The sequence below is a fragment of the Melitaea cinxia genome, chromosome 26 (genome assembly GCF_905220565.1).
Source record: "Melitaea cinxia chromosome 26, ilMelCinx1.1, whole genome shotgun sequence".
Taxonomy (NCBI): Eukaryota; Metazoa; Arthropoda; class Insecta; order Lepidoptera; family Nymphalidae; genus Melitaea; species Melitaea cinxia.
This window is the reverse complement of record NC_059419.1, coordinates 6,135,102-6,150,199: the sequence shown is the minus strand read 5'-3', so window position 1 is coordinate 6,150,199 and position 15,098 is coordinate 6,135,102. Positions and strand designations below refer to the sequence as shown.

The window sequence follows — 15,098 nt, the reverse complement described above, 5'->3', positions numbered from 1 at the left end:
TGTCACCTTGTGTTTGTTGTGCACTGTTACATTTCAACTGTCACTATGCCTCTTGACCGTACTCCTCCTGCTTCGCCGGCACTTTGTGACGTGGTTTCCGAGACTGAAAATATAACTGAAAATGTGTCTCCGCTGCGACAGCACTCATCGGAACCTGACATGTCGTCTCTCGTGAACCTTGTAAGTGTCACGGAACGAAAAAAAAGGAAAAGAGATGGAGATCACAATTTGTCTCTTGTTATTCAGGATATGTTTGCAGCGTTTTCTAAAAATCAGGAAGGAAACTTTGCGCAACTTAGGGCTGTTATTGAGGGACTGAACGAGCAGAATGCGGAATTGAAGAAAAGTATAGAACGAATGTCTGGTAAATATGATGAATTTTTGATACAAATTAAAAATCTTGAACAGCAAAAAAATGAGGATAAAAAAACTATAACGCACCTTGAGGACAGAATAGATTATTTGGAGCGTAAATCTAGATCAACTGGTCTTGAAATTAAAAATGTCCCTAAATTGGAGAACGAAACAAAAGAAAGACTCTGTAATGTGGTAAAAAATCTCGGTAAAGTATTAAATTTGGATGTTAATTCTAACAGTATTAAGGATATATACAGAACTAATCCTAAAAAAGATAAATTGCACAAACCAATTATTGTGGAGTTTAATACAGTTTTACTGAAGGATAAAATATTGCAAAACATCAAGACCTTTAATAAGTCTAAGAAAAAAGAAGAAAAATTAAACACATCACACTTACAATTTAATCAACCTGTAAATCCTATTTTCGTGACGGAGACACTAACGACTAGGACTCAAAAACTATTTTACCTGGCAAGGACGTTCCAAAAAAGTCACGGTTTCACTTACTGCTGGACTTCACATGGCGTTATTTACCTCCGTAAGGATGAAAATTCACCACAAATTCGTATAAATACGGAAGCAGATATTAATAGATTAAAAAGTTCAATATGACTAGATTTTGTAATAAACAACTTATTTTTGTATACCTTAGTTAATCGTAAGTTATCAATTTTCATTTATTTTTTGTTTCTAAGATGTTTTTTTATAATTATTTCACAGTCTACACACATTAACATTTACAATTACACAATTAACAACAGTAAACTTTCACATTCTAAGTGCAGTTACAAAATAATAAATGGCATTTCCTACTACTATTAGTCAAGGGTTTACCCGTACTATTAATGGAACTTATACGTAGTATATTCTTTAATTCGATAATATAATAAAAATTTCGGATGAAATTGAAGATATTTCCATTTCTAAGGATTATGCATGCGATATTGATGAATGTAATAAATTAGTGGGGAACTCCCCTAATAGTTTTAAAATTCTCACGCAAAATATACGTAGCATTTATAAAAATATGTCCGATTTTGAGGTTTTGATTCATAGGTTGGGGATTGATTTTGATGTGATGGTTCTTACTGAAAGTTGGCACGGTAACTCTCTCTTTATACCTGAACTTAATAATTATAACTCATTTAAAACTCAAAACAACAAGAAACAAAATGATGGCGTTGCTCTTTATATCAAGGATAATTTGTCTTTTTCTGTAGAGGAACCTTCATTTCAAGAAGGCAACTGTTTAATTGCGACACATGGAAACGATACTGCAATTATATCTATTTACAGATCGCCGTCGTATCATAACGTTGATTTATTTCTAACATCATTAAACATAGTTCTTCAAAAGTTGCATTCCTTTAAAAATATTTTTTTTGACAGGTGATATAAACATTGATATTAAAAAAACGGATTTAATTAGTGATAGATATCTAACATTAGCCGCTTATCACGGACTTTTTCTTGGTCATAATCTTACAACCCGCGAAGTAAGCGATTCTTGTTTGGATCACTTTTTGATAAGGACTAATTTCCCATCTTTAATTATTGTTCCGCAGGCAAGAATAACTGACCACTTTCCTGTTATGATATCAGTAAATATGAATATAGATCGTGTCTATAGTACCACGAGTTATAGCAAAGTTAACACGCCTAATATTAAAACTGATTTGTCAAAAATTAATCTTATGCCTATTTTTGCTTCTAATGATCCTAACCATGCTATTGAATATTTTGTTAATGTGATTAAAGAGGTTATTTATAAAAATACTGTCTCCATCACTTTGTCATCACGAAAGAGAATATTAAAACCCTGGATAACACCGGGCCTATTACGTTGTATAAAACATAGAGACAAATTACATAAAAAAAACTAAACTTTTCCCTCTTAATTTAATCCTAAAAATATCTTATAGCAGATACCGAAACTTCTGTAATGCACTATTAAAAAAGGTAAAAAATAATTATGAAAAAAATGAAATAAGTAATGCTAAAAATGATAACAGAAAGTTGTGGAAATTAATAAAAAATAGGTTAAATACTTCAAACAGAAATAGTAATTCATCTATTGAGTTGTTAAATATTTCAGATTCGTCATTAAGCTCACTAAACGAAATTAACAACTATTTCATTACAGTTGGTAAAACATTAGCAGAAAAATCCTACATTCGCCAAAATAAACAAAATAACTGTTCATCATCGGTGCAGAATAATGAATCGCGATTGAGTTCTTTTGTTTTGTTAGACACAACTCAGGATGAAATAAGTCAATGTATAGGCAGCTTGAAAAATTCTGCCACTGTTGGTTGGGATGGTATTTCTAACATATTTATCAAGGAACATAAAGAGTTTTTAATTCCGCCATTAACACATATTTTTAATTTATGTTTGAATATGGGAATTTTTCCCACAATTCTCAAAAAATCGGAGATACACCCGATTCACAAAAAGGGAGACAAAAAATTACCTGCGAACTATAGACCTATATCTATTTTGCCCTCATTGTCAAAAATTTTGGAAAAAATTATAAATAATAGGCTCACTGTTTATTTAGAAAATAATAATATTATTTCGTCAACTCAGTTTGGTTTTCGTAGGGGGAAATCAACAGATGGTGCAGTATTTACACTAACTGATTATATAAGTCAAAATTTAGATAAAGGAAAAAAAGTATTATCCATTTTTTTGGACTTGGCGAAAGCCTTTGACACTATTTCGGTACCCAAATTGATTTCTAAATTAGAGGTATTGGGAGTTAGAGGTAAACAACTAGAGTTGTTTAAAAGCTACCTTTCGGAACGTACACAATGTATACGTGTCGATAATTATGTTAGTAATTGTCTTCAGGTCGAGTATGGCGTTCCACAGGGTAGTATTCTAGGTCCTACACTGTTTTTGATTTATATCAATAATCTCTCTTCCTTGCTTTTTGCACAAGGTAAATTGATATCGTATGCTGATGATACTGCATTAATATTCGTCGGTGATACATGGTCTGAGGTTTTTGCAGCTGCGCAGGATGGTTTTGATGTTGTAATTGAATGGCTTCAAAATAACAAATTAACAATAAATATTGAAAAGACCAAGTATATGGTGCATTCGATTCGCAACATTAATGGGCCGGGTGAGATCTACAAATTGATATGTCATTCCTGTGGTCCAGGCTCAAACTGCGCTTGCCCTTTTATTGGGCGAGTGGATTTTATCAAATATTTAGGTATTACCATAGACTGTAACCTTAACTTTAAACGGCATATTTATGATTTATCAAGTAAAATTCGAAAGTTAACTTACATTTTTAGAAATCTTCGAGACGTTGTTGAACCAACTATTTTAAAAAGAATATACTTAGCTTTATGTCAATCTATCATTTCATATTGCATTGTATCTTGGGGTGGAGCATCAAAAACAACTTTAAAATCTCTTGAGATAGCTCAACGTGCGGTACTTAAAGTTAGTACTTTCAAGCCACTTCTTTATCCAACGAATGAAATATATAAATATTGTGAGGTCCTTACAGTTCGACAGTTATTTTTACTTCATATTATCTTGAAACAACATTCAGAGCTATATAAATATACCAAGAAAATATTAAATAAGCGCCGAAATTATACAATATGTTCCAACAATCAAAAGTTTCGAACTGCGTTTATCCGTAAATTTTATTGTTACTTGGGACCTTTTATCTATAACAAAATTAATAAAATGTTGAAAGTTTCTTCTGACAATAGTAAAATATGTAAAACAAAATTTTTTAACTATTTTATGAGCTTATCTTATGATGATACGGAAAATCTTATCTGCACTTAAAATTGCTAAAGTAAAACTAATCATTACTGTAAAAAACTTGCACAATCAGCTATCCATTCCATCCATTTCCATCCATCCAAAAGTACACACACACCCACACCCACACACACACACACACACACACACACACACACACACACACACACACACACACACGCACGCAGACACACACACACGCACGCAGACACACACACAAAACAGCATGCGAGTACTTACTCTCACTTCGCTTATACTTAATAAAATATTCGTTAATATTAAGAAAAAAAAAAAAAAAACTTATTTTTAAAAAACATGTTTTGATGGTAAATATTTCCAAACTTTAATAATTGTCAACCTTGTTTGTTTTTTTCCAAATTTTGTATTTATAATCCTTATTTTTTATTGTGTTGTCATCTTTGTATACAGATTAGTATTATTTTTGTATTCGCTATCTGAACGCAAATTTTGATTATGTAACAATAAACTAATTTTTGGGGAAGACACTGTGGCCTGTAACACAGCTTTTTTAAGCTAGCACGGGTCGCAGGGCTTCTTGATATTGTAAACTACATAATTGGAGCAAATAAACTATTTATTATTTATTATTTATTTATTTAATATCCTAGAGCCTAGCTCTCTGAATATATAAGAGCCCGGTGTCTCTCGCCAGTTAGTTCGATTCGATCGAGGAAAGAAGTTATCTGTGAGCCTTTATTTTGAAGTCTCACGTGTGAGTATTTTTAATAGTGTGTTTAATTAATTCTCGATTTTGAAGCGAAGAAGAAAAAAGTTGTCTGTGAGCCTTTATTGTGAAATATCAAATGTGAGGGTTTTTAATAGTGTGTTTAATTAATTCTAATGTTTTTTTTCTTTTCTTTTAATTGTAATTTCCTTAACCTTCAAGCAGTCGCAAGCATCATATCAACTCCCGAGCGAAGCCGGGTATCATAGCTAGTCTAATACATAAAATTCTCGTGTCGCGGTGTTTGTAGTGAAACTCCTCCGAAACGCCTTGACTGATTCTCATAAAATTTTGAGTGCATATTGGGTAGGTCTGAGAATCGAACAACATCTATTTTTCATCCCCCTAAGCTATACAGGGGGGGGTTTAGGGTGTTTTTAACATGTATGGCAAAACAACAACAACAAATATAAAATTGTACATAAATATATATGTATATATAGGTATATATATCTCTCACGGTCAGTTTTGGACTCACCATCGAAATAGAGAAAATAAGCTTTAGTTCGTAATTCGAATGCAATGTTGAAAATAATACGCCTCAACGCTTGAAAATTAAAATGTAAATAAAAAAAGGCATGGGCACTCAAGAGCCTGTGGATGTTAAAATTTAAATAAAAAAATAAAATAAAAAAATATATATAAAATTCTCATGTCGCGGTGTTTGTAGTTAAGCTCCTCCGAAACGGCTTGACCGATTCTCTTGAAATTTTGTGTGCATATTGGGTATGTCTGAGACTCGAACAACATTTATTTTTCATCCCCCCCTAAATGTTAAGGGTAGTATACCCTTAATTTTTTTTTAATTTTTAGATAAATTATTTATTTTTTATTTTATTATGATTTGGCGTTGAAAAATACATACAACCCTAAATTTTCACCCTTCTACCACCAACCCCTATTTTTAAATAGCGTTTAGCGGCAAGGCAACGTTTGCCGAGTCAGCTAGTATATTATATAATATACTAGCGGACCCCGCAGACGTTGTCCTGCCTGGAAAATCAATTTTGATACCAAATTTGATAGCTTACATAGGTACCGATCGCAGCGCCACCTACCAAGTCTAATTGAAACAAAACTACCCTATCTCCCAAGTTGGACCAAACTACAGATGCTTACAAAATTTGATAAAAATTGGTTCACTAGTTTCGGAGTTACTTACCGATAGCAGCGCCACCTACCGGGTCCAATTGAGATAAAAAATTACCATATTTTCCAAGTCAGACAAATTACAGATGCTTAAAAAACTTGATAAAAATTGCTTCAGTAGTTTCGGAGTTACATACCGATAGCAACGCTATCTACCGGGTCCAATTGAGATAAAAACTACCCTATCTTCCAAGTTAGACCAAATTACAGATGCTTACAAAATTTGATAAAAATTGTTCAATAGTTGTTTGGGAGTTATATTTAAAATTAACATATGTATATGTTATCCTATCGTTATATACTTACGTTCGTTATCTTCTCGTTAAGGTAGCAAAAAATTTCGGATTCAACTTTAATAGACACCTCTAACAAAATAAAAAGCAGGCGCTTGTATTTATGTACCTACGTTTAATCTTTTGATTTACAAATATCCAAGGTAAGTATTTGATTCGAAATCTTATCTTCAAGTAGCATGGTAACGCAAAAATAATCGAATTTATCTTTTTTCTAATAAATAATAAAATAGTCATGTATAAGATTACGAATATCTATTCTGTACGTCATTGTTTTAAATCAGTACTGTTTTGGATTTCGCATCGGTAAATCTATTCTGATAAAGATTCATAATACGCTGATATACGGTACATATTTGAACGATTTGATTACGTACTGATAACCCTGACCTTTTATTATTGGTCAGTCTGCCGTGAGCTGAACAATCAGATAGACGTAATTTATATGCGAGGTAAGTTTTCAAAATATTATTTACGGTATACTAACTTTTTTCCATTATTCCATTACATTATCTCATTCGTTATTTAATTTTTTTACGGTAAATTATCTTGTAGTTCTTATGTGCGATTTTTTTTGTCTCGTGTACAGGTGAAATTAAAAAAAAACATGTAGTAATTTTAATATACAACATATTTAATAATTATTTTAATATTTAATATTAACGCGGGTTGGCGGTTTGGACGAACATTATGCAAAATTTATATAAAAGTATTAAAAATGTACTAACATTTAAAAGTCACTAGAGATAAAGTGACGACATGTTGGTGCAACGGTCACAGCACTGGTGTGTGGCTGTTGCGCTGGCGATTGCGGGTTCGATACCCACACATGACAAACATTTGTATTGGCCATACAGATGTTTGCCGTGGTCTAGGTGTTTGTGCAGTCCTTGTGGGTCTCCCCACCGTGCCTCGGAGAGCACGTTAAGCCTTCGGTCCCGGTTGTTATCATGTACACCTGATAGCGATAGCTACTCATAGAACGGAATATATCCGCTAAACCGCATTGGAGCAGCGTGGTGGATTAAGCTCAGCTCTGATCCTTCTCCCATGGGGAAAGGGGCCTATGCCCAGCAGTGTGATATTACAGGCTGAAGCGAGGTATAAAGTAAGCTAAAAACTAGAATACTTTATATGTTTTATTCCTAAATAAACAAACTTTAAAGTGTAATCTATATGCAATTCACGAACTTTGATCGAGCGGGTACATTTTAAAGATGTCCCGTAATTACTTTAAGATCTTTTATTTGTTACTTCAGAAATTACAGATATATCGTAACCATCACTAGTAAATCAAAACTAAGTGTTATATTTTATCCTACAGTTTTAATGAAAAAAAAAAAATACAAGACATTATATCTAATTTTACATATGCATATAATAGTAAATGAAGTATTTGTAAAACATGTTTTTAATATCTTTCGTAATATATCTATCTACAGGATTTCTTTGCCTCGGCAAGAAAGGCATACATACTTGAGGTTCTATACTATGTATAAAACTTTTTATGTTTAAAATATTACAAAACAGAGGCAGATATAATAAAAATATTTTCTATATTTTACAGAAATATTAATGGCTCTGTGATCAAGATCGAAAATAAAGGATCGTTAATAATAATTATAGTCCATAACAAGATTTAAACATGGTCACTGTCGAACCAGAAACATTTCTAGAGTACATCATAATTGAGTACCGATGGCTACTCGTCATCACCATATTAATGCCACTGTCTTTTCTTTGGAAAGTTTGGTCGACAGCAAGAAACTTTGTTGTATTTAAGCTGAATAGTGCGCCAAAAGCCCACGAGCGGAAGGTCAGAGAAGTTCAAAAACAGGTGTGCAACTTTCTTCGTTTCGTATCTTCTTAAAAATAAAAGAGAAAACTATTTTTAACATGTATATTGCATGTGTATGAAATAATGCCATTATACACAATTAAACATATACCTACTCATAATCTCGTTGTTGAAAATAATTGTGTTTGCTCGCAAACGAAAAAAAACCGACTTCAATTACATCGAAGAGCGATACAACGTAGATCGACGAAAAAATAGTCAAGTAACTACGCGTTATCAAAGATTACTCAAAAAGTAGTTATCAAATCTCGATAAAATTCATAATATGTGACCACATGATAAACACCAGCTTTCGATTAAATTAAAAATTATCAAAATCGGTACACCCACTAAAAAGTTATTGTGGATTTTCGAGAGTTTCCCTCGATTTCTCTGAGATCCTATCATCAGATCCTGGTTTCCTTATCATGGTACTAAACTAGGTATATCCCCTTTCTAACAAAAAAAGATTTATTCAAATCGGTACATCCAGTAGAAAGACGCCAGAAGAAGAATCCAGAAGAAGTTATGCGGTATAATACAAAGTAGGTCGACGAAAAAAGCGTCAAGTAAAAACGCATTATTAGATATAACTCGAAAAGTAGTTGTTAGATCTCAAATAAATTTAAATGGGACCAATTGACACACACCACCTTTCGATTGAATTTTTTTTGTCAAAATCGGTCCACCTGGTCAAAAGTTCTGATGTAACATACATAAAAAAAAATACAGTCGAATTGAGAACCTACTCCTTTTTTTGGAAGTCGTTTAAAAAATAGGTAGGTACGTGTTGTTTAATAAATGTGTTTGCTCGCAAACGAAAAAAAACCGACTTCAATTACATCGACAAGTAATGCAACGTAAGTATAAGACCTACCTCCTCCTTTTTTGAAGTCGGTTATAAAGATAAGGTTTTACTTTAAAATTACGTGTAGGTACAGAAGCTATTTGTAAGATCCTCTTAGAATATACAATAAAACATTATATACTTAATAATAAATAAATAATAACAATCGTTAAAAGTCGTCGCATATAGTTGAAAAATATTCCCTTTACTAAAAAAAAAGAATAATAATAAATTCTCTCAACATTTTAATTTCAATTATCACTCACTATTTTATGTAATTACTAGAGCTACCCGGACAGACTTCGTTCTGTCAAAAGTTAATAGTATTTTTTATTATTATTAAAACCTTTCGTGGGCCTCAACCAACATACAAAAAAATAAATTTGCCGAATTGTTCGAGCCATTCTCGAGTTATGCGCTTAGCAACAATTTTTTATTTATATAGATTAATTGTAAGTTATCATTGTAGGTGAAAGATTGGTTATCCGGAGACCGAAGTACACGACTATGCACCGCAAGACCGACTTGGCAGACGATGTCTTTCCGTGAGGGCATTTACAAGAAAATGTTCACTAAAATACAGATAAACCTCGTCGACGTTTTAGAAGTTGATACTAAGAACATGGTATGTACGTAGATGTTAATATTTTTTGTGATGAAATTGTAAATATTTAAAATGTACGTGACACGCTATACTACAATGACTAGAATGAAGAGTAGGTATACGCTAAAAAAGACATGAGCAAAGAACGGCGAACGAGATAAAGAAATCTATAAAAGACTAAACATATAAATAGAAATATAGTAAGAATAATATTTTAAAAATAAATGAATTACAGAAGTTTTAACTGAGGTAGGGCACAGCAGGAATTTCCTGCTCAAAATATGGAGTAGCCCGACTGGGGTAGAACCTCGACCTTACATAACATCACAGCTAAATAATACTGTTTTCAAGCAGTATTGTGTTCCTGTTGGTGAGTAAGGTGACCAGAGCTCCTGGGGGGGGGGGGGGGGATTGGGGATTGGGTCGGCAACGCGCATGCGATGCTTCTGGTGTTGCAGGCGTCTATAAGCTACGGTAATCGCTTACCATCAGATGAGCCGTACGCTTGTTTGTCGACCTAGTGGTATATATAAAAAAAAAGTGTTCATAGAAATTTCGTTTCCAACAGACAGTACGTTGCGAGCCACTGGTGACGATGGGACAGCTGTCCCAAACTCTTAACGGCCTTGGTTTGGCATTGGCCGTAGTACCCGAGTTGGACGGGCTGACTGTTGGCGGACTTGTAATGGGCACGGGAGTTGAGACTTCTTCGCATATTTACGGTCTCTTCCAGCACATATGTTTGCAATATGAACTTGTGCTTGCTGACGGTTCTGTTGTTACTTGCAGCAAGGTAAGATGGTCTATGTATTTGCGTTCTTGGTAATAGAAGTAGAGATTATAGTTTTTATGGTATAATAATAGTAGAGATGTTCTATAAATTGTTTGTTTGGATGTGTTTTTTTTTTTAATAATAGTGATATACCAATTATAGAACCTACTCGTGTTGTAATAATTATTAATACGTATATATTTGAATTTGAACCAATAAACAAAAAGAAGAATGACAAAAGAGTATAAAAAAATTAAAATTAATTGATCCTTACTTGTTTAATACAAAAAAAAAAACATTTTTTTTTTACTAGGATGAAAACCCAGATCTCTTCTACGCCGTACCGTGGTCGTATGGAACATTGGGTTTCTTAACATCAGTCGTTATTAAAGTTGTTCCTGCTAAAAAGTAAGTCAAATTCTTGCTACCATGAAGATACAAGTTGCTTTAATGTACTCGTTCGTCGGTTCGAATCTCGCTCAGAGAAGCTTTATTTGCATACAAACATTTGTTCCTAGTTTTTGTGGGTCTCTCCACAGTGTCTTATCATAAAGTACGTGATGGGTTTGAGTATGTTATGAAAATTTTGCTCCATCACGCATTTTAGCGGCGTGGAAAATTAAGCTGAGTTAGCTTGTTTGATTAACGTCGGGACGCGTCTAGACTATTTTAGATTCAAATTCTATAAGCGGTAGGTACTGGTTATTAGACAAGAATACGAAATAAATACATATATGAAAAAATATATGAAAAATAGCAATATAATTTTGGGTTGTTTGTCTTTCATCAATGATAGCATTTGCGCTTTCTTTGATTAAATCTTATTTAATTTTAATTATTTATTGTAGCTACCTATAAAAATATTAGAATTAGTAATTAAAAAACAAATATTTTATTTTTCAGATATGTCCGCCTCGAATACCATCCGTACACAAACTTATCAGATCTTTCTAAGCGATTCAAAGAAGAATCTATGAAAAAGGATGCTCATCGATTTGTCGAAGCTCTGCTTTACTCCAAAGACAGTGGTGTGGTGATGGTTGGTGACATGGTAGACGAAGTAGGGAGTGATGGAAAGGTATATTGCACACTTGGTACTTTATGGCGTAAATGTATAAAGGTGCTAAGTTACGCATCTGATGAAAGGTTTTAGGACGGCGACTACAATCGTCAATTTATAATCGTCATGTTTTATTTTAGCTCAATCCAATCGGCATATGGTACGCAGAGTGGTTTTTCAAGCAGGTCGAAAAACATTTGAACAAATATCGTCGAGGAAGTAATAATACGATTGTGGAATATATTCCATTAAGAGATTATTATCACCGTCACACTAAAAGCTTTTTCTGGGAACTTCAGGTATACCTGTCTGAATTATAGAATTTAAAAGTAGTAAAGCTAAGAATTCAACACATTTTATTTAATCTTTATTTGAAGCACAACTACTATCAATAAGTAAATTTTAACGTTGATTTTAATGTTTGTCAGATAGTAAAAACATATTTTTTTTTACTGTACTTTAAAAATACCCATGAACATGTTGACCGACACGTTTTATACATGATTTTTTAGCAATTTTTAACGTTTTTATCGGACAAAATGATAAGCATTAGATAAAGTCATAATCCTGGATTGAATAATTTTGGATAATTACTGTCATTTTGTATGCGTTTTCCTTGAAAATTATGTATGTCCGTTGTTGGAACGTTACAGGATATAATACCATTTGGTAACAACGTTTTGTTCCGGTATCTGTTTGGCTGGTTGATGCCACCAGAAGTTTCTCTGCTCAAACTGACGCAACCCAAAGCTGTTAAAAAACTTTACAATAAATCTCACGTCATTCAAGATATGTTGGTACCGATTGACACCTTAGAGGAAGCGATTAATGTATTTCACCAAGAATTTGAGGTAAGACTCTAAAAATCTTTATATAATGCCTATTAATAGTTTTCAAACATATTGTTTGGTTCACTTGGGTCATTACATCATCTGTATCACTGAAATGTTGACTTAAACAGATAACAAAAAAGATTCGAAGTAACGAGCATAATACCTTCAAATCGATATTATTTACTTAAATTTATTGTTTAAAAATTTATTTGGTTACGCTATGAAACGATAATGTTACGCTGTGAAAGAAAATTCACAAGTAACTTTTAATTTTTATTTTATTAAAATTGGGAATAAAATCATACAATAAAATATCTTGAAATATATATACAGAAAATATGCAGTTAAAATAATGATAAGAAACATGGAAGATTAATCTAAAAAGAAAAAAAAGAAAACAGTATTTAAGAGAATTTTTAACATTTTCAGGTATATCCAATTTGGTTGTGCCCATTCAAAGTGTTTAACAATCCTGGGCAATTGAAAATACACTCTGGCGAATCGCAGATGTTTGTGGATATCGGTGTGTACGGTGTTCCCAAGGCTAAAACTTTTGAAACGGTAAGGTTTTCTTATATGTAATATTCTTGATTTCCTTCATATTTTCGACTGCTTTTACTAAATCGCGATTAAATGTCTCTGTGTGTGATGTACTTTAAACAATAATTAGTCACATTATTGTACTATGTTCTGATTCATATATGTATTGTGAATGACATTTTAATTATGTAATTTCAAGGGGACATACCTTGTATTTCATCATTCATAATTATCATCAAAGAAAAGAAGAATCGATTTCTTAACCGTCTATACCGAGTAACCGTCTATATTTTGGGTTGTTTTAAAGGTTACATATAGAACTGTCTAAAGTGTAACGGTAGCCAACAGATAACAAGTTTAACATTTTGTTCATCTATTTCATTTCTTTTTTACCATAAAATATGGTCCAGCTTAATATATTCCACTACTTGGCATAGGCCTCTTTCTCCGTGAGGTGGCAAATGCTATGCACCCCGGTAGATGACTGCTCACAAATGGTGGTTTTTGTCAGTAAAAGTCTGACATAACTTCTCCAGTGCCCCCGCGCTAGAGTAGTACAAAAAAAAAACATTTTAAAAAATAAAAATTCATTCCAACAGTCAATGAGTTTTTTTTTCATTTTCTTTTTATTTTATAAATAAACTTATTGGATTCATTTTTCGACCAATAAACAAGATAAAAGATCATCTCTTGACTAATATAGAGTGCCAATAATTTATTTAAAAAAAATGTTACTTTCAGGAACCGTCAACTCGTCGAATTGAACAATTCGTAACTAAAAAGCAAGGCTTTCAAATGCTCTACGCGGACACGTACACAACTCTTGAGGAATTTAGAAAAATGTTCGACCACACGCTGTATGATAAGCTTCGGAATTCTTTGCCTTATTGTAAGGAAGCATTTCCAGAAATATACGGGAAAGTTAATAGGCATGTTAGAGAGTAAATTATTAAGTGAATATGGTGTATTGTTCACATTCTTACTATAATAGTATAAGTATTTGACTTAAATAAAATGAATATAATGTAAAAATCATTTGTTTCATTTTATTTCCAAAAGTAACATTTCTATTAATATTTTTACAAACCTACGACAATTTTAGTTGTATTTTCTCGAGTATGGTTGTAAATTCACAACTTTAAAGTAACTCAAGGTGCTATGGAACGGATAGGCTTGGATATGCATACGACCGGAGATCTCTCAAAGATATGGTCCGGTATAGATCCGGATCTCTCAAAGATAGGATCAGAACATCCACGAGAGATCAAAAAGATCGCGCGTGGAGATTGAATTTAGAGAGGGCTTAGAAGTTATCAAACAATTATTAAATAAATTAAGATAAAATCAACTTAAAAATGTGCATGGAAACGGGATGACAATACAGATATACCTAATTTCTGAATTCCATACATTTATATTGTATTTAAAACATTTATATTGTATATAAATGAAAATCGTACCTGTTGTTCTATCTTATGTAAGCTTATTTATATACTAGCTGTACCCGCGATATCATCTGCGTGGAATTTAACAAAATATTTGTTCACTTCGAAGTTATAAAATTAGATAAATGTCTAAAATAAAAGTAGCCTTAGTTATTCCTTTTTACATCAGCTATCTGCCAGTGAAAGTCCCGTCAAAATCGGTCCAGCCGTTTCAAAGTTTAGCCGGAACAACCAGACAGACAGTCAGACAAAAATTGTAAAAAATGTTATTTTGGTATATGTACCGTGTATACATCCGGGTGGTTTTTTTTAATATTATAGACAGACACTAATTTTATTTATTTGAATAGATTAGTATTACCGATTGATTGGTTTAGCCTGGTGTAGATGTCTATAATGACATCTGGGACCGACAGCTTAATATGCTCTTCGAGGTACGGTGGGGGTACAAGGACAGACACGTAGACCGGAATCAAATTCTTATACAAATACAAATATCTATTCCGAGCAGGAATCAAACGGGCAACCGCCGCTGTGGAGGCACTATGGACCTATGAGCCACACGCACCACTACTGAAAAACTACTGGAAGCTATGTTTATCACTAAATGACATAGACTATATGTTTACGGGTGAAAACGTAACAGCCAAACCTGTGTAATCCATACAGGCCAGGCCATAGTTTAATACAGTACAGCTGTATTAATTTCAGTTTCGAAACAACGTACTGTTACGTTTCTGTACAAAGAGAATTTTGAAAGGTTTTTAAACGCTTTCCTAAAACAAAAAAGATCAAAAACTTAAGTCTTAAGTTTAAACTTG

General features: G+C 32.8%; 2 protein-coding genes across 2 annotated transcripts; both read left to right on the top strand.

The window, feature by feature from the left end:
- The first annotated feature begins 45 nt into the window (after nucleotides 1–45).
- LOC123666437 lies at nucleotides 46–972 on the top strand. Its single transcript, XM_045600527.1, has one exon. The coding sequence runs from the start codon at nucleotides 46–48 to the stop codon at nucleotides 970–972; it is 927 nt and encodes a 308-aa protein (XP_045456483.1).
- Nucleotides 973–7,984: 7,012 nt separating this feature from the next.
- LOC123666564 (delta(24)-sterol reductase-like) lies at nucleotides 7,985–13,860 on the top strand. Its single transcript, XM_045600673.1, has 9 exons — nucleotides 7,985–8,176; nucleotides 9,493–9,648; nucleotides 10,196–10,420; nucleotides 10,713–10,807; nucleotides 11,303–11,477; nucleotides 11,600–11,758; nucleotides 12,113–12,310; nucleotides 12,722–12,853; nucleotides 13,574–13,860. The coding sequence occupies exons 1-9, from the start codon at nucleotides 7,985–7,987 to the stop codon at nucleotides 13,775–13,777; spliced, it is 1,536 nt and encodes a 511-aa protein (XP_045456629.1). The 3' UTR covers nucleotides 13,778–13,860.
- Nucleotides 13,861–15,098: the final 1,238 nt, after the last annotated feature.